The sequence below is a fragment of the Hemiscyllium ocellatum genome, chromosome 28 (assembly GCF_020745735.1).
Source record: "Hemiscyllium ocellatum isolate sHemOce1 chromosome 28, sHemOce1.pat.X.cur, whole genome shotgun sequence".
NCBI lineage: Eukaryota > Metazoa > Chordata > Chondrichthyes > Orectolobiformes > Hemiscylliidae > Hemiscyllium > Hemiscyllium ocellatum.
The window spans coordinates 23,895,479-23,914,871 of record NC_083428.1 but is presented as its reverse complement, the minus strand read 5'-3'; the positions used below and the strand labels follow the sequence as shown (position 1 = coordinate 23,914,871).

Genomic DNA, 19,393 nt, shown 5'->3' with positions numbered 1-19,393 from the left:
TCTTAGACCTTGAAATAAATCTTATAAAACTCTACTTCATTATCATGGTAGGGATAGGAAAGGTGTTTTAATGAACATGAAATTACACAGATTTTTAATCTAGAATACCTGGGTTGTGTAAGCTATGATCGATAGGACTCAAGTGTTAAAATCAGATATTTTCACTTTGGCTTTTTTTTATTGTTTTGAATGTTCAGACATATGGTAAGTTTTAGTGGTTGTTAATGCATATGGTGAGCAGAAGAGGAAATTAATTTCCTCCACCATCTTTACAAGAGTCGGTAAAATATAAGAGCCATTAGTTTTCTCATGTGGTCCCTTACCTTCATAAAATATCAGGTGATTTGTTCCAGAGTTTTCATGATACTTAAGGATTTGATAGTCCAGCTGAGGTGCTTTGTTTCCCATACCCTTATGTTCCCTGTGTTCCCAGAATTACTTAGTGGTGCTGCAGAAAGGTTAAGTCTGTGAACATGTACATGTTGTGATTTGTTAACATGAGATAGTTGCACTAGAGTCAGTGTCAGGTGTAGCAGTGTTATCAGATTGTCTTCATGTCTGCCCCTCAGTTCAAGCAGCCAATAATGATTGCATTCAACCAAGAACAGAGGAGATTATTTTTAAAAACTAGTTATGTCCTTTAATGTATTTTTGGTTCTATGCCTAATCTGTTTCTCATATACTTTAATCTTGTTACTTTGATTTGTATAGAGCAAATACTCAATTAGAATTTATGTTTTAAAAAGGCACTCTTGTATCATACCAAATTAGTTTGCCATCTAAAATTGACAGTTTAAATATTGTAATTTTTTGCAGTCCGACAGGTAGCAGCAGATATGCTTCATCGGCTGAATTGAGCCAGGGCAGCTCCCAGCTCAGTGAGGATTTTGATCCAGATAATGAGAGCCTGCAATGCTCAGACATTGATGATGAACGAGATGGGGACTCTTACCACTCCTGCCACAGCTCAGTGAGCTGTCAGAAAGAATCTTTGGACTGGGACAAAGAAGATAATGAACCTTTGGAGATTTATAGTGAACCTGACGAGTTCCAGAAGGAGGAGGAGGAAATTTATGAGGAGAAACCTAAAGAGGAGGAAGCAGTTTCTGTACCAGTTGAAATCCCACCTGAAACTGAGATAACTTCAGAGCAGGTTGAAGAAAAACAACTAGAAACGTAAGAATTCTATGAAGTTCTGCGTGTTATGTATTTTTAAATCGTTAACTATTGGGGAATGATGTCTCAAAATTACATCCAAACAAAACCTCATTATAACAATTTTTTAAGCCAGCTACATATCAAGACCAAAATGTAGGCCACCTCTGACATTTTGAAAGATGTTGGCTTTTAATCAGAGTCTTTTCTTCTATCCCCATTTTCACATCCAACCTCCTTTACAACAAAATGTCAAATTCATTTTCAAATAGTGTATCCTAGTGAGATTCGAAGCAAATTAGTGGTCAAGTAGGCCTGATTTTTAAGAAACAAATTTGGAATAATTTTTTCTTACAACTTCATGTTTTACATTGTATTCTGGAATTATAATCTTTAATATTGAATTTCTCTGCAGTCTCTCTCTCTCTCCTTTGATATTTTTTTCACTTCTTTGAGCCATTCCTTTTTTCTTGCATTTTCTTCACTTTGCTAGTTCTTTCCCTACCTTGAAAGATACACTCAAATGGTGAAGGTGCAGCCTGAATGTGATTAGATTGAAGTGGAATAAAAGTTTGCTTATCAAAGGAAGTATGGTACAGAAAATTAACTTGCTTTTCTGTATGTTTTTGGAAAGGATACCTGTAGGAAGACCAGGGGCACAATTACCCCATCAATGCAGATGGTGAGAAAGGTGGGAAGAAGGGCAACTAATTGGGTGAGTCGGCATTGGAGAGACAGTTGCCGACACTTATCAATTAAGTGCTGGATGAGATGATCCATGGGCAATCATCTCAATTTTCCACAAATTAAAAGGCTGTTTAAGGATATCAAATCCTCACTGGCCCAAATACTTGCCTTCCTACAGTTGTGGCTAGTTTCCCAACGAGGGAAAACCGGGGCAACTTGCCTGCTGGGTTGGGATGAGGGTTGGTCTCCTTTCTGTCTGAATCAAGGCAGGGACAGTGAGCAATATGCAGTCACCCCCTGTCCTTCCCTGTAATATCCTGATTGCCATCTCATTGCAACCTGCAATTCCCAAACTAAAAGCACTTCTCACTGGACTTTGGAGTGTAGGTTCATAGTTCCTTGAAAGTAGAGTCACAGGTAGGCAGGATAGTGAAAAAGATGTTTGGTATACTTGCCTCTATTGGTCAGTGCATTGGGTATAGGAGTTGGAAGGTCATGTTGAGGCTTGTTTTGGTCTCCCTGTTATAGAAAGGATGTTGTAAAACTTGGAAGAGTTAAAAAAAATTAAAAGGATGTAGACAAGGTTGGAGAGTTTGAGCTGTAGGGAGAGACTGAATAGGCTGTGACTATTTTTCCTGAAGTGTTGGAGGCTGAGGGATGACCCTATAGAGGTTAATTAAAACATAAGGGGCTCGGATAGGATGAATAGCCAAGGTCTTTTCCTCCTGGTAGTGGAGCCCAAACTGGTTTAAGGTGAGAAGGGAAAAATTTAAAAGGAACCTAAGGGGCAACTTTTTCACACAGAGAGTGGTGCACGTGTGGGATGAGCTGGCAGAGGAAGTGGTGGAGGCTGGTACAATTATAGCATTTAAAAGGCATCTGGATGGGTATATGAATAGGGAGGGTTTAGAGGGATATGGGCCATATATTGGCAAATGGGACTAGATTAATTTTAGGTTATCTGGTCAGCATGGATCAAAGTGTGTTTCCATGCTGTATAACTCTATGACTCTATTTGAACTCTTTAAGCTTAGATCTCCAGCAATGATCTTTTGAAGCTGTTGACTTCAGTTTGGCAGCTTCTCATAGGATTTCAGTATAGAGTTGCATGTTTCACATTGTTTGCCTTTAAGCTGTTAAGTGTCTGATTTATGCTTGATCTGGTGAATATTCTTGCTCATCGGGCCAGTTGGTCAGTTGCTACTGAAGACATCAGACCCCTCACTTGTTGCAAGGTGCACACAATCTTGTCCTAGGTGGGAATATGATCAGACTCCAAGATCGAGAATTTAGCAATATTCAGATGTGAACTGAGATGCTATGGACTGAGTTATTGGTGCTTGTTGAAAACTTTGTTTGCAAAAGTCAGTACATTAAAGAGTTGCTCAGGAGGATTTAAACTAGTATTTGGGGGGGACGGGGGACCCAGGGAGATGGTGAGGATAGAGATCAATCTGAGAGTGGTACATTTGAGAAAAGAAGTGAGTCAGGCAGGCATTGAAAGAGAGAATTAGAATGAACAGTAGAAAATTAGAATGGACAGAAGAAAATTGTGGAACAAAATGTGGAGAGATGCCTCTAACAATAAAAAAAATCACAATATGTTTGTCTTGCCTAGTCTTAAATTTGTGAGAAATTTTATTCCGTGGAAGAGTTATTTTAATTGTTTTTTCCAAACAATTATAACCTTCTTAGTTACAGAAATGAAGAGGAAGAACATTCTACCATGTCGAGGGCCAAAGCCAACTGGATCCGAGCTTTTAATAAAGTTCGTATGCAGATTCAAGAAGTAAGTTTGCTTTCCTATTCATTTAAGACAAACCTAACATTTCTTTTTCAACATTTGAAGTTACTTCATTGAAAAAATAACAGCAGACAATTTCTAATATGTTTTGATTACCTGTACAAGAAGGATGGATTGCACCTGAATTGGAAGGGGACTAACAGATTTGCCAGTGTTGCTCAGGAGGATTTAAACTAGTATTTGGGGGGACGGGGGACCCAGGGAGATGGTGAGGATAGAGGTCAATCTGAGAGTGGTACATTTGAGAAAAGAAGTGAATCAGGCAGGCATTGAAAAAGCAGGAAATAAATTAAACTGCATTTATTTCAATGCAAGAGGCCTAATAGGGAAGGCTTATGAACTCAGGATATGGTTAGGAACATGGGACTGGGATATCATAGCAATTATAGAAATGTGGCTCAGGGATGGACAGGACTGGCAGCTTAATGTTCCAGAACACAAATGCTATAGGAAGGACAGAAAGGGAGGCAAGAGAGGAGGGGGAGTGGCGTTTTTGATAAGAGATAGCATTACAACTGTTTTGAAGGAGGATATTCCCAGAAAGACATCCAGGGAAGTTATTTAAGTGGAATTGAGAAATAAGGGATAATCATCTTATTGGAATTGTATTATAGACCCCCTAATAGTCAGCAGGAAAGTGAGAAACAAATTTGTGAGGAAATTTCAGCTTTCTGTCAGAATAATAGGGTGGCTATGGTCAGGGATTTTAAGTTTCCAAACATAGACTGGAAATGCCATAGTGTTAGAGTTTAGATAGAGAGGAATTTAAGTGTAAACAATAAAGTTTTCTGATTCAGTGTGTGGATGTACCTACTAGAGAAGGTGCAAAACTTGACCTACTCTTGGGAAATAAGGCAGGGCAGGTGACTGAGGTATCAGTGGGGGAGCACTTTAGGGCCGGTGACCATAATTCCTATAATTTTAAAATATTGATGAAAAAGGATAGACCAGATCTAAAAGTTGAAGTCCTAAATTAGAGGAAGACTAATTTTGATGGTATTAGGCAAGAACTTTCAAAAGCTGACTGGGGGCAGGTGTTCGTAGCTAAAGGAACAGCTGGAAAACAGGAAGCCTTCAAAAGTGAGATAATGAGAGTGCAGAGACAGTGTATTCCTGTAAGGGTGAAAGGAAAGGCTGGTAGGTGTAAGGAATGCTGGATGACTAGAGAAATTGAAGGTTTGGTTAAGAAAAAGGAAGCATATGTCACACGTGGACAAGATAGATCAAGAGAATCCTGAGAAGAGTATAAAGGCAGTAGGAGTATACTTAAGAAGGAAAGCAGGAGGGCAAAAAGGGGACATGAGATAGCTTTGGCAAATATAATTAAGGAGAATCCAAAGGGTTTTTACAAATACATTAAAGACAAAACGGTAACTAGGGAGAGACTAGGGGCCCTCAAAGATCAGCAAGATGGCCTTTGTGTGGAGCCGCAGGAGATGGGGGAGATACAATACGAGCATTTTGCATCAGTGTTTACTGTAGAGAAGGACATGGAAGATATAGAATGCAAAATTGATGGTGACATCTTGTAAAATGTCCATAATTCAGAGGAGGTGGTGCTTGATGTCTTGAATTGCATAACAGTGGATAAATCTTCAGGACCTGATCAAGTGTACTCCAGAACTCTTTGGGAAGCTAGGAAAGTGATTCCTGGGCCCCTTGCTGAGACACTTGTATCATCAATAGTCACAGGTGAGGTGCTGGAAGAATGGACGTTGGCTAACGTGGTACCACTATTTAAGAAAGGTGATAAGCACAAGCCAGGGAACTATAGATCGGTGAGCCTAATGTCGGTGGGAGGCAAGTTATTCGATGGAATCCTGAGAGACAGGAGGGACATGAATTTGGAAAGGCAAGGACTGATTAGGGATAGTCAGCATGGCTTTGTGTGTGGAAAATCATGTCTCATAAACTTGATTGAGTTTTTTGAAGTAACAAAGAGGATTGATGAGGGCAGAGCGGTAGACATAATCTTTATGGAATTCAGTAAGACGTTCAGCAAGATTCCCCATGGAAGACTGTTAGTAAGGTTAGATCTCATGGAATACAGGGAGAACTAGCCATTTGGATATAGAACTGGCTCGAAGGTAGAAGACAGAGGGTGGTGGTGGAGGGTTATTTCAGACTGAGTCCACTACTTTTTGTCATTTATATAAATGATTTGGATGTGAGCATAAGAGGTATAGTTAGTAAGTTTGCAGATGATGCTAAAATTGAGGAGTAGTGGGCAGCAAAGAAGGTTACCTCAGATTACAATGGGATCTTGATCAGGTGGGCCAATGGGCTATGGAGTGGCAGATGGAGTTTAATTTAGATAAATGTGAGATGCTGCATTTTGGGAAAGCAAATCTTAGCAGGACTTATACACTTAATGGTAAGGTTCTGGGGAGTGTTACTGAACAAAGACACCTTGGAGTTCAGGTTCATAGCTCCTTGAAAGTGGAGTCGCAGGTAGACAGGATAATGAAGAAAGCATTTGGTATGCTTTCCTTTATTGGTCAGAGTATTGAGTACAGGAGTTGGGAGGTCATGTTGCAGCTGTACAGGACATTGGTTAGACCACTTTTGGAATATTGTGTGCAATTCTGGTCTCCTTCCTATCGGAAAGATGTTGTGAAGCTTGAAAGGGTTCAGAAAAGATTTACAAGGATGTTGCCAGGGTTGGAGGAATTGACCTACAGGGAGAGATTGAATTAGCTAAGGCTGTTTTCCCTGGAGCATCAGAGGCTGAGGGATGACCGTAAAGAGTTTTATGAAATCATGAGGGGAATGGATAGGATAAATAGTCAAAGTCTTTTCCGTGGGGTGGGGGAGTCCAGAACTAGAGGGTTTAATGTGAGAGGAGAAAGATGTAAAAGAGACCTAAGGGGCAGCTTTTTCATGTAGATAGTGGTGCGTGTATGAAATGAACTGGTGGAGGCTGGTACAATTACAACATTTAAAAGACATCTGGATTGGTATATGAATGGAAAGAGTTTAGAAGGACATGGGTTGGATGCTGGCAAGTGGGACTAGGTTGGGATGTCAGGTCGGCATGAATGAGTTGGACCGAAGGGTTTGTTTCCATGCTATACATCTCTATGATTCTGACTCTACGGATGGGATATTTATGTTTGTCGAATGAAGCATTTAAAAATATGTACGTCTAACAAGAACAAATCTGTTGATTAACTTAAAATGGAAAAGATAGCAAAACAAATAGATTACTTGTAGCAAAATTAAATGGTGTTGTTATGGTAGGTTATTTTACAAAACATTCTTGGGAATCTTGAGATATAGGTCAACTAACATTGATTGAGACAATTTTGGGAGATTCCATATGAGAAAAGGTTCTGAGACAGCACTGTAACTCAATGAGAATATCTTGTAGAGGTTTATAAAATTGTGAGGGTCCAGAACTAGAGGGTGTAGATGTAAGGGGAGAGAGAAAGATCTGGGAGGACATAAAGGGGCAACGTTTTCACATGGAGGGTAGTGAGTGTGTGGAGTGGGCTGCCAGAGGGAGTGGTGGAGGTTGGTGCAGATACGGTGTTTGAAGGACATCTGGATGGGGATATGAATGGGAGGGGTTTGTGGGGATAATGTGGGACTAGATTGGTTTTGGATATCTGGATTGACACAGATAAGTTGCACCAAAGAGCATGATCTATGCTCTACCAAATGTTGATAATCCACAACATGGAGTGTTCTTTCTAAGCTGAATTACTTTGGAGAAATAAATATATTTTGATGGGGAGGGAATGTTCATGAAGAGTTATTTTTGAATGCCTCTTTCTACTAATCTAAGAAAGGCATTCTCAGGCTGAGAATTTGTTTCCAAACCATTATCATTTTGGATATACTTTTTGAAGATTAGAGGAAATGATAGACTTCAGAGAATTAGACTCTTGCCAATTAATTGGAAATGGGCTGGAACAGTTCAGTAATGTGCATAATACGAGGGAAAAACACTCCACAATATGCAACTTTTGGCTCCAACATTCACCTGGAAGTCAGCCTGATTGACTGACTGTCCAGTCTGGTTGGTTGCATATCTTAGTTTTCAAAATGGAGAAAATTAGAGTTGGAGTAACATGCAACTACTCTTAATCAATTTTACTGCTAGCTATTGTTAGTTCTTGATAAGTTTTCTTTGATGCAGAAAAATAATTATTGTATATAGTTAGTTAATGCAACTTGTTGAATTGCCAGTTTGAATCATGTAATTCATACAAAGTTAATAGACTTTTAGCAAGGTTTCCTTCCTCATCCCCAATACAAGATGGTCAATAAGTAGAATTGACTGAGAGAAAGTAAACTATCTGCAGCCAACCAAAGTTATTCGAGGAAGCTTAATTAATACCTATTGAAAATTGGAATGGAGTGTTTAGCAAAATTTGCAGGCATTGTTTGCCTTTTTGGAATGAATGGTATAGGATATCCATGTTGTGGTGGAAAGGGAAGGTTATGCTAAGGTAATGACTTTGGTTGGAATTTGTTGATTAACCAAACAGCTTTTTCTCATCATGGATATTTACTCCCATGTGTAAAATGAAGCAGTATATTCTAGGTGTTATGAGAAGTAAAAGTGACTTACTGTCGCTGCCTAACTGTTTCTAAATAAACGTTTTTTAATTTTCACATTATTATGTGATTTATTTTTGTTTTGGTTTATCATACAGACAGCAAAACTCTATTTAAATACTTCAGACAGTATTTATCAAAGCACCTTGGGAAATATATTGGGAGTAAAGCAGGTGATAAAATCAGCTCGACAATCAAATATTGAGCTTTCATACTAAAGAATATGAAATATGTTGCATTTTTGCAAATAAATTTGTTTTTATCACAGGCACAACTTGGGGAAGGGGTTGGTGATCTTCCCAAGCCACTTTGGTTTAAAGGAGGGTAAGTAAAATTTCATCAATTAGCATGTTGCAGAGACTCCACTATAAGTAGATTGAATACATTAATATTAAAATTTGTAATTTGAATTTCTGTATCATGAAATGTACTTGAGTGGTGGACATTTTCGTAATTCATGTAATTTTCTGAAGTCTAAGCCAGGAAGAGAATGTTTGGTTCACAGGTTGCAGATACCTAAAGTGTCTTTCAGCTTTATAATATAATGTTCTATTTCAGAGGTGTACCAGGAATACTTATTTGTTAATACTACTTATGAGAATCACAACACTTACATAATTTGAGAGATAACATTTAAGTTAGATTGACTTTCAGTTTCTTGTGGCCTTTGGGAAGCAATTTTAAAGTTGTAAATTTTAGTAGATTTTCAATTTGTCACGCCTTAGAATGGAGATTATGGATCCAGGCACCCATGATAGAATCTATCCAAATTTATTTTCCATTAACATCATTGAGAATGAAAATTAGGTACCTTCTATACTGGAGAGTAGTATGCAAAAACAGTTCACATCTGGGAAGCAAGACTAAGTTCTATCCAAGTTTGATTTTTGGCATGGGGAATTTTGTTTTTGGAGATATTGCTATTGCAGAAATACAGGCAAACTGAAAAAAGGGAGATAACTTAAATCATCGTATTGAGAATGGCTTAATTATTTTCAAGGTGGGAATCATTGAGTGAGGGCAAAGCAGTTTCTAAATTGATTCTTTAGTCTGTACTCCTGTAACCTAATTAGGATGTTTTGCAGTTTGTAACATAACTAGCCTATTTGAAGTTGGGAGAGCATTTAAATACATGGTCTATATTTTTATACTTTTTGAAATATAATAATTCACCAATTTCTTTCCAGAGGTATATGCGTCAGTCAGACTCTCAATTTCTGCTTGCCCAATTTAATAATATGCTTCAATGGAACTGACCAGTCAAGGCATAACAGCATTGCTTTGTAATGTTCCCATTTCTCAAGAAATTAATGAGCTGTTTTTCACCAGGTCACAGGGTAACAAGGAATTTGAATGCACAGGCAATGATTGGTTCAAACATTTACGAATGTTACCCTGTTAATAGATTTATTTATAATGGCTGATTAGAAATCATTTTAGGAAAGATCAGCTTGGGGCAAGGCAGTCTTGGTGTGGATGAGTACAAGTCTAATACTGGATTAAAGTTCAATAAAATTAAAGAATGCAGAGTTGGCCACCAAAGTATTATAAAAATGAATCTGATGTGCTAAGTCCTTATGGAATAAAGTATTTTTTTTCTTTGACTCCACTGTGACAGCAACTTGTAATTTTCACTGCAAAATGATTCAATGGTGTTAGTTTGTGGAACTGCATAATGAAGGCCTGGCAATTTTTAAAATAAATGATATTGACCTAAATTAACATGCCAAGTGGAAGACGTACCCCCTTATGAAATTGGGAGCATCACATGGGCCACAATCATGTCAACCTCTCCCAATTTGAATGATCACTTACCAGGTTATACTTTGGCATGATGAGAGCATAAATTGTATATTTTTTACTTTGAAAGGCATTGGTGAATTGACAAAGTTTCTAATAGTTTCTTTAATGTATTTTGTATTCTCTAGATTATAATATGGAAAGCCATATACTGCTAAGATTAGAGCAATCTCTAGTCCATTCAGTGTCACTATATTTACTTCAGCATCTAACCAAGTATTATCTTACTAGGACTTAGAATTATTAAAGGGTTAGAAGGGAGTACTGGATATTACATAATATAGTAGTGAAAAGTAGATTAAAAATGAGAAAGTGATAGACGAATAGAGGTTACTAAGCAGTATGAAGAAAAAGGAGGATGCCATTTCTTCACTATGTTCAGTGATAGTAGGGATGGAGCTTGCTTTTAGATTAGATTCCTGACAGTATGGAAACAGGCCCTTTGGCCCAACAAGTCCACACTGACCCTCCGAAGGGTAATCCACCCAGACACATTTCCCTGTGTCATACACTAACGCTATGGGCAGTTTAGCATGGTCAATTCACCTGACCTGCACATCCTTGGATTGTAGGAGGAGACCCACGCAGACATGGTGAGAATGTGCAAACTCCACACAGACAGGTGCCTGAGGTGGGACTTGAACCAGGGTCCCTGTGAGGCAGCAGTGCTAACCACTGAGCCATTGTGCCACCCCAGTATTTGGCTACCAGCTGTGGGAGATCTCCAGCAAAATGATGTCAACAGGCAGAACTGCCAATGACATTGAAAAATCTCAGATATCAAAGAACAAAGTAACAAAGCAGGCTCATTAGCCACCATTTCTACCACCTCCAACAGGATGCCACTGCAAGACATAAACCCCTCCCACTCCTGTCAGCCTTCCATGAGGATTCTTCCCTCCGGGACACCCTAGTCCTACCCCTCCTTTGTTTCCAATTCCCTGCCACGGAACCTTCCCCTGCAACCATTTACTTCCTCCCTCTTCCATATACAAGATCCCAAAAAATCTTCCAGTGCTTTACGTGCACTTCTCTCAATCCAGTCTACTGTATTCACTGCTCACAATGTGGTCTCCTCTACACTGGGAAGATGAAGCATAGACTGGGTGTCTGCTTTGCAGAGCATATATGTTCTGACTGCAAAAAACACCCTGAGCTTTCGGTTGCCTGCTACTTCAACACTCCACCTTGTTCCCTGGTAAATATCTTTGTCTGAGGCTTGCTGCAGTGCTCCAGTGGAAGCTGGAAGAACAGCATCTCATTTTCTGCTTGGGCCTATGGTCTTCTGGACTTGATATTGAGTTCAACAATTTTAGGGCTTGAGGCACCTTCTTCTATGTCCTTACCCCAACTCACACACTATTAGGCATGGTTATCACATGGTCTGATATTACACACTATCCATTGTTAGCCACAAATAGTCCTCATTAGCAGCCATTCATTCTCCTAGGCTGACTGTTGTCCACACCTTTGTCTGACCAACTGTTCTCTCTCTTTTGAGCGCTATCCCCACCTATCCTTTACTCTCTCACCCTATCTGCTGCATAAATATTTTTTTCCAAGCTACTATCCATTCTGAAGAAGAGTCACTGGACCCGAAGCATTAACTTTGATTTCTCTCCACAGATGCTGCCAAACCTACTGAGATTTTCCAGCAATTTCTGTTTTTGTTTCTGATTTCCACCACCCATAGAGCTTTTAGTGTATAATCCTTAATTTTTATAATTATACATAAAGTAAAATAAAGATGAGGACATATGCAAATCAGTGAGGTAGAAACTAAAATACCAGAATGGTAAAGCAAGTTTATTTTAGAAATGTTGGAATCTTATGCATAAATTAGATTTTTCTTCCCACTTCTATTCACTCATGGCGTGTGAACATCACTGGCTGGGCCAGGATTAATTACTCATCCTCAGTTATACTTGTGAAGATGGTGTTGAGCTGATTTGACATAAAGGAGGAAAAAACGAGGACTGCAGATGCTGGAGGTCAGAGTCGTGAGTATGAGGCTGGATAGCACAGCAAGTGAGGCAGCATCTGAGGAGCAGGCGAATCAACGTTTTGGGCATAAGCTGTTCATCAGGAATGACGCTTATGGACTGGGGCTGAGCTTTTAAATGGGAGGGGGTGGGGTGGGGTTGGGAGGAAAGTAGCTGAGAATGTGATAGGTAGATAAAGGTGGGGAGAAGGTGATAGGTTGGAGGGGAGAGTGGAGCAGTTAGATGGGAAGGGTGATGGACAGGGTAGACAGGGTGGGTGCCAAGTTGGAGGCTTGGCACTGGGATAATGTGAGGGGAGGGGAAATGGGGAACCTGGTGAAATCCACATTGACTCCATGTGGTTGCAGGGTCCCAAGGTGGAAGATGAGGCGTTCTTCCTCCAAGCATCAAGTGGTAAGGGTTTGAGGATGGAGGCGGCCCAGGACTTGCATGTCCTTGGTGGAGTGGGAGGGGGAGTTGAAGTGTTCAGCCACAGGCTGATTTGACGTGAAACAAATAAAAAAAATGCTCATTTGGTGGTACAAAACATGAATAATGCTTTAAAAACATATTTTGTCAATGTGTTTCACCTTATACTTTTCAATTTACAAAAATACCAATTCAAGGGAGAAACCAAACTTTAAACCACATGAAGGGATGGTGCTAATTGATTGGCAAGTGGGCTGTGGTCATGAAATTGCCATAGAGAATGTGCCAATTAATGATGATTGTCAGTTAATTGTTAGGCTTTGTTTAAATTTTAAACCAAGCAGATTGACTTTGTTTGGTCAATGCATTGCCCTGAGTTGAAATAGGTGTTGTATATGTTCTCTCTGTATGCAATAAACATGACTCTGTGAATTAATATATGTAGCTTCCAGTATGTGGAAGTGTAATACTGTGCAAACCTGACTCTCAATCCTAAATTGGTTGTCAGCATAATTCTTTTGTACACTCAAAATTATCTGGCAGACATTGTGCAATTACAGAGTCATATCTAATATTAGACTGTGTTGCAAGTTTTGCAGATTATGGCTTGGTTGGATAGGTGAGTACCTTGATTGTCACAAACAGCCAAAGCAATGTGCTGTTTGATATGATTCAGCAGTCTTTTAGAGGTATGGTCTACAAATCTGACGTCACACTGGCCCTGCAAATCATATACCCCCACATTTCACATTCCTTCAGGCAATGCCCTAACCAACCAATGTCAATCTGGCTGGTTTAAAATTTAAACAAAGCATATCAATTAGCTGTCAATCAGCATTAATTTTCACATTCTCCACACCAATGCCTCTGCTAATTAGAATCCACTTGCCGATCAGTCAGCATTCTCTTACAGTATAATTGCTTTTTCCCTTAAATTTGTATTCTTGAAAATTGTCCTGATGTATGCAAGATGAAAAGCTTCTACAAATTTCTTTTTTCAGCTATATTTATTGAAGAATTAGTTTGTCAAGATTCTTTTATTTGGTAGGAATTATGACTTAATACGTCATTTAGTGATACCACATTCAACAATTTGCAATTTTTCAAGGATCTTCACAGTGAGGCTGATACCATAAAATGTGAAGCACATGCCAAATTGGCAATTTAAAATTGATTCTCATCTGCAAAAATACTTGAACAGTGCAGTCTGGGCAAGAGTAAGGAATCAATTACAGTGATGTGTGGGTATTTGCATTTAACTTTGGTTGTGGATGTCAGAAGTCAGTGTCAGGTGTACAAGAATAATGATAATGAATGCTAACAGTTACATTGTCTTTGTAATAGCAAACTCTGGCTTGTGCTTGGCTTTCCTGCATCCCAGAAGATTCTAGTTAAATATATGCAAAGTATGATGATGTAATGTGATGTAATTCTTCTGAAAATGTGAAAGATATACAAACAATTCTTTGATGCAAAATTCACATTTGATTTTTGTCTGTGATGTTTAGTTGATTTTATCCTTCAAAGTGTGGAGAAACTTTGAAATGGGCTTCCTGTCAAATTTGTTTGCAAGCATATGTGCAGATACATCTGATTAGCCATACTAGCTTTCCACTTTTTAGAGTACTTCTGAAAGCAAAAACACAGGTGATCCAAACCCATGGTGGCTCAGTGGTTAGCACTGCTGCCTCTCAGTGCCAGGAACCCCGACTCAATTCCAGCCTTAGGCGACTGTGTGGAGTTTGCCAATTCTCCCTGTGTCAGCGTTGGTTTCCTCCGGATGCTCTGGTTTCTGGCAATACTAAATTGCCCATCGTGTTCAGGGATGTGTAGGTTATGTGCATTAGTCAGTGGTAAATAAAGAATAATAATAGGGTAGGGGAATGGGTCTGGGTGAGTTACTGTTTGAAGGGTTGGTATGAACTTGTTGGGCCGAAGGGCCTGTTTCCACACTGTAGGATTCTATGTTTCTATAATTCAAAACCAGAATCCTCATATTGTTGAAAGAACTTAGGATTGGATAGATACTTTAAACAGAAAAAATGAAATCCTTTGATCAGCAGGATCGACTTCTGATTCGTCATGAAGTGGAGAAGTAATAATTGAGAGGCCCTCCAGAATAACTGTGACATAGAAGTGGGCATTTAATCCATGTTAGTACACAGATGTAGAAAATTTCATCCAGGGATTAAAGTTTACACGTGTAGATATAATCTTGTAGAATCTTATGCACAATAATTACTTCATGTAAGTTTTATGGAAAAATGTAAGGGCTTCAAGATGCTACATGTGCTGCTTGCTTGGCTGAACTACTTAAATGAAGAGAATGTGGTCTGTGGGTGATGAGGATGTACTTTGTGAACCAACTATTACACACACGAGCTTCAATTATGGAAATCTCTGAACAAGTTGTCCAATTTGATCTTGTTAATTCATAATATGATCGGGAATCACTTTAAAGCAATTTGTTTTATTCACAGAATTTGGAGTGCAAATATACTATATTATAGAAGTGACAAAAACCAGTTGTGTTCCCCCCAGTTTCTGTGCTATAAAGCATACATGCATTGAAATTGAATTCAGGTTATTATCAGCACCTGGATGGCAATTTTCAATTAAAACCAAAACTGACAGTTTATATTTATTTTATTTAATCAAAAATTAATCTGTAAGTATGTGGAGGGTGAAAACAACCATTAAAAATGTAACTACTGATAATTGCCATTTTAAATTGAAGGAGTTTCAAAATGGTCTTTCCACTTCATGAAAATTGTTTTGTGTATTATTGACAATATGTCATTTCAACACCCATAAAAAAATGTTCAACATATACTGATATTTCCATTTCTTTATCTCAGTGAATGTTTATGTACAATTAGATATACAGATCACTGTACAATGCGCATTTCGTTATCACGAATTTGCTATAACACGATTGACGAACTGGGGACTCTAAAGCACAAAGTCTTAAAGCATGTATTGGTTATAACATGATTCCAGCCCTATTAGATTAAATGGTCCTGCTATTCTGCAATTTTCTTATAACACGGGATTGCACGAGAACAAACTATCGCGTTATCGCAAAACTGACTATTATTTATATTGTACTGGATTACTGTTCTTGAAGACTATGTTGGTCAGGCCTCAAGGAGTTCTTTCCCCTGCTATATAGTAGTACTTCACTTTACTATTGCTGTCTTTTCTAGGCCTGGCGGTGGGCTTTACAGTATTGACAGTATGCCAGATCTTCGAAAGAAAAAACCCAAAAATCTTGTTAGTGATTTGGTGAGACATTTCTTTTCTCCCACAGTGATCTGCCACTGTGCTCTGAGGCATCGTATGGTCATGGAGTTGTGCCTGTGCCTTGCTTGCTAGTAATTCTCTCTGTTTCTTTTACTTTTATGTATGTTTACTTTTGTTTTCTTTTTCTTTTGTCTTTTGTTTCACTTATAACTGTAGGGGAGCAGCGGTTAAATTTCTGCGTAGCATTGACAGCATGCCTGACATTAAGCCTCGGCGTAAATCCCTCCCACTGGTCAGCGACCTGGTGAGAAAATCCTTGACTGCTGTATTCGAGGGATGGCATTACAAATCGACATGCCGCTAGTTTTGTTCACAGTATTTTACGGGCTTCTGGGTTCTGTACGAGGCTGAAAGACTTTGGTTTCTAAAATTTTGGCCCAGTTTTAATTGATAAATGATATTTTGATTCTATAATTGCTTAATCTGATTATGTGCATAAGATCTCCATTATAGCTGATAAAACATAGCTAAGTTCATCAATGTAAATAAAAGCTCTCTTGCAAATGCAAAGAAGTTGAATTTGTTTGAATCCACTTTCAGAATGGCTGAACGCAATGCAAGTTAGGTTTTAGGAAGTTCACACGTTGTCTTAAAACAAATTTCAACTAAAAACTAATTAGGTGATTACTTAACAAATAAGGCAGCAAATTAGAAACCAAAGTTCTTAAATATTGCAGCTGCAGCTTAGCTTCACTTTCTATTGTTTTCTGATTATGTTTATTTTCAAAGATATTTTGCCGCCTTTTCTGTTTGCGCTGCCTCTATCAGACCTTTTTATTGCCTGTCTGTTCAGTCCTGTAGTCTGGCCCCGAAGCCCGTAATAGTTTTCTCTTTATAATGTTCATGTAAAAGGTTTAAACAAGTTCAATGCTTGCATCAGCAGGCTTCTCGAGTTCTAAACCTTGATCAAACATCTTGTGTTATGATGAAAGAATATTGTATTACATCTCCTGCCAACTGAAGTTAATACAGATCAAAAAGTTATAATAGAATTTTATGGATAGAAAATGAAAAATTATTATTGAGTCTGTTTTATTATTCCAAACAACTTCATGAAGTAATAAGAAATATAAGACTTGGTTGTAGATTGAATGCTTAAAGAATACATGATCTCTTGAAATTAATCCAATAAACCTGAGTATTAAAAGTGAAGATGAGAGATGCTGATGCCTTAAAGTTGTTAATCAAGCAATATTAGTACAAAAACACACAAATATCAAGGAGTTACTGTTTTTCAATTGTATACCCTCAAACTTTGTATCTCATTATTGGATCCCCTTGGTTTGTCACAACAAAGAGTTTAATTTCTTTTTACCCATCTCTAGTTGATAACGTAGTTCCCAATTTTCACTGTAAAAACAAGGGACCAATCAACATGGTGGTATTGAATCAGAAAGGGCAAAACTATTAACAGTCAAACCCAATGAAGATAATAATAAAAAATGACCTACTGCATCACTACCAACCACACACCCGTACCCACCCCTGCCCCTTACATTTGCTGAACATGGAGACAGATGATTTGAAATTGCAGAAGACATCAGCCATGATATTCAACAACCCAATATTTGGAGCATTGTGACTGTGTACTGGAAATATTTGCAATAACAGCATTTGGGAAGGCTATACCTAAACCAAAAAGCAGCTCGCAGTTCTGTCACCTTCCAGAATCAGGGATTAACATTGTTCAGTCTTATCAGTGAAAGTTAAAATACCCATTGTGTTAAGGTTAGAATAGCTTGATCAATCCAACTTGATTTGGAGATATTACCAGGACCAGTCATTATTCAGTTCATTTCACTACTGCATTTATGACACAGCTAGAAATTTTTAGAATATTTTTGCATGTATCCTTTTCAATGATGTCATGCAGGCGAACCTAGGTAAGCACAGCAATCATTTTCATGAATGCAGAGCAGAACCTATTGCCTTCGTTGGAGTATACCAAAACATTGTCCTTTTGCCATTTGATAATGTAATCTGCTGATGGTATGTAATGTCATAAGTATATCAGAATGATAGAAAGCAAACTGGATGTAATGAGAGACCTGTTCTGCTCAAGTTTTCCTGCCATGGATGTGGGCTGCCAAATAGCTGCCAGCAAAAAGAAGTTTTTTTTACTTAAAAAAGACATAAATATTGATGTGAAGTCAAGGTGAAGGGGAAGTGGTGAAAAGCAGGAATATCCCACATAAATCCTGAGTTCCACTGTCAGCTGAGATTTCTCCTCATGAGACATACTAAAAATGTGTTTGCTGCTTGATGCTGTCTTGGACAAACCACTGATGGTACAAATTGCTAAACGCAGACCAAAAAAAGGGAAACTTTTGTTAACAAAGTGGTGAACCCTTCGCCATCAATTTTAGTTGATGTTGTTTGGGTAATAGTTTTTGGGTGTCACTGAAAATTTGGAATCATAAATGATGCAGAGCCTTTAACCATATTTATACTCTGCACAGCATGAATACCAAAAGGGTGACTCATCATGTCTGTCTCTTCATCCATGATCGATGACTTGCCTTGTGCATGCTCAGTTGTTCACAATTATTATTAAAATGGTCACCATTTGGTTATTGTTTTGTATGACACAACTAAATATTTTTAAGTATATCAGGTTAGCCTTATGGTTCATCTAACATTTCTGTAAGAAAAAAGTAAATGCTGTTAGCGCTTCAAAGTTTTTTATCATTGCTGTAATCATATTTGCATGACAGAGGCATATCAGCATGACTCAATGTGTTATTACTGTCCATTAAATCGCTATTAATACTGCAAACTTTTCATCACCAATGTACTGTCTTCTGTATATTGATTCTAAAGACCGTCTATAATATAGTGAATATTTGCAATTAACATAGCATGAACTCTGCAATGTAAACAAAGTCCTGGAGAAACTCAGTAGGTCTGCCAGCATCTGTGGAGAGAAAAACCTTTAAGGTTTGAAGTTTATTGTGATTCATTTTCTTTACAGCATTCTGGATTCAATATTGAATTCATTATCTTAAGACCATGAACACTGTCATCATCTTTTTCCCACCTCCCCACTCTGTGTCTAGTTTTCTTGGTTTTCCTGTTAGCAGAGTTGGCTTATATTCTGCTATTAACATCCTCTGCAAACCATTACCACTCCCTTTGCCTTTTGTTGAGACACCTGTAATCTCTCATGTCCATTGCACTCTGACCCTCCTTGACCTTCCTTTATGGTCCAGGTTCTCCTCCCCAACTTTTTTTTTACAGTATAAAAACACTTTTCCACCTTTCTCTTCATTTCAGAAGTAAGTTTATTTTACAGTCAGTGTTAATTGTCTTTCTATTTCCCTACATATTGTTAGATTTTAAGTTTCTCCAGGATTTTCTATTTTTATTTCAAATTTCCGGCCTTTGCAGTATTTTACATTGGGTTTTGCTCACTGTGACCAACTTTATAGTTCTGAAGTGAGAGGTTTGATGTTGCACAACTTGTTTGTTGCCAGTTAAATACTTGTCAAATTATGCATTTGCTGCAAAAAGGAGGATAGTGTATCGCATGCAATGATATCTCTTGAGAGAAGCAAAATGCTGCCCCCCACATTTTGTTAAACTGAAATGCCTACATTATGATATGAGTCATGCAGAGTTTCTTCGGTTGCAGTTTTGTGTGGGCGCCAGTGTGTTTTGTGTAACACCATGT

The 19,393-nt window shown here is 38.3% G+C and overlaps 1 protein-coding gene across 1 annotated transcript in view; it reads left to right on the top strand.

The window, feature by feature from the left end:
• Nucleotides 1-19,393, top strand: part of unc13a (unc-13 homolog A (C. elegans)) — a 299,453-nt gene that overhangs the window by 82,496 nt on the left and 197,564 nt on the right. Inside the window, exons 9-12 of the mRNA XM_060846583.1 lie at nucleotides 817-1,176; nucleotides 3,538-3,631; nucleotides 8,478-8,533; nucleotides 15,627-15,705. Of these exons, the coding sequence (XP_060702566.1) occupies nucleotides 817-1,176; nucleotides 3,538-3,631; nucleotides 8,478-8,533; nucleotides 15,627-15,705 (589 nt within the window). The remainder of the gene's footprint in view (nucleotides 1-816; nucleotides 1,177-3,537; nucleotides 3,632-8,477; nucleotides 8,534-15,626; nucleotides 15,706-19,393) is intronic.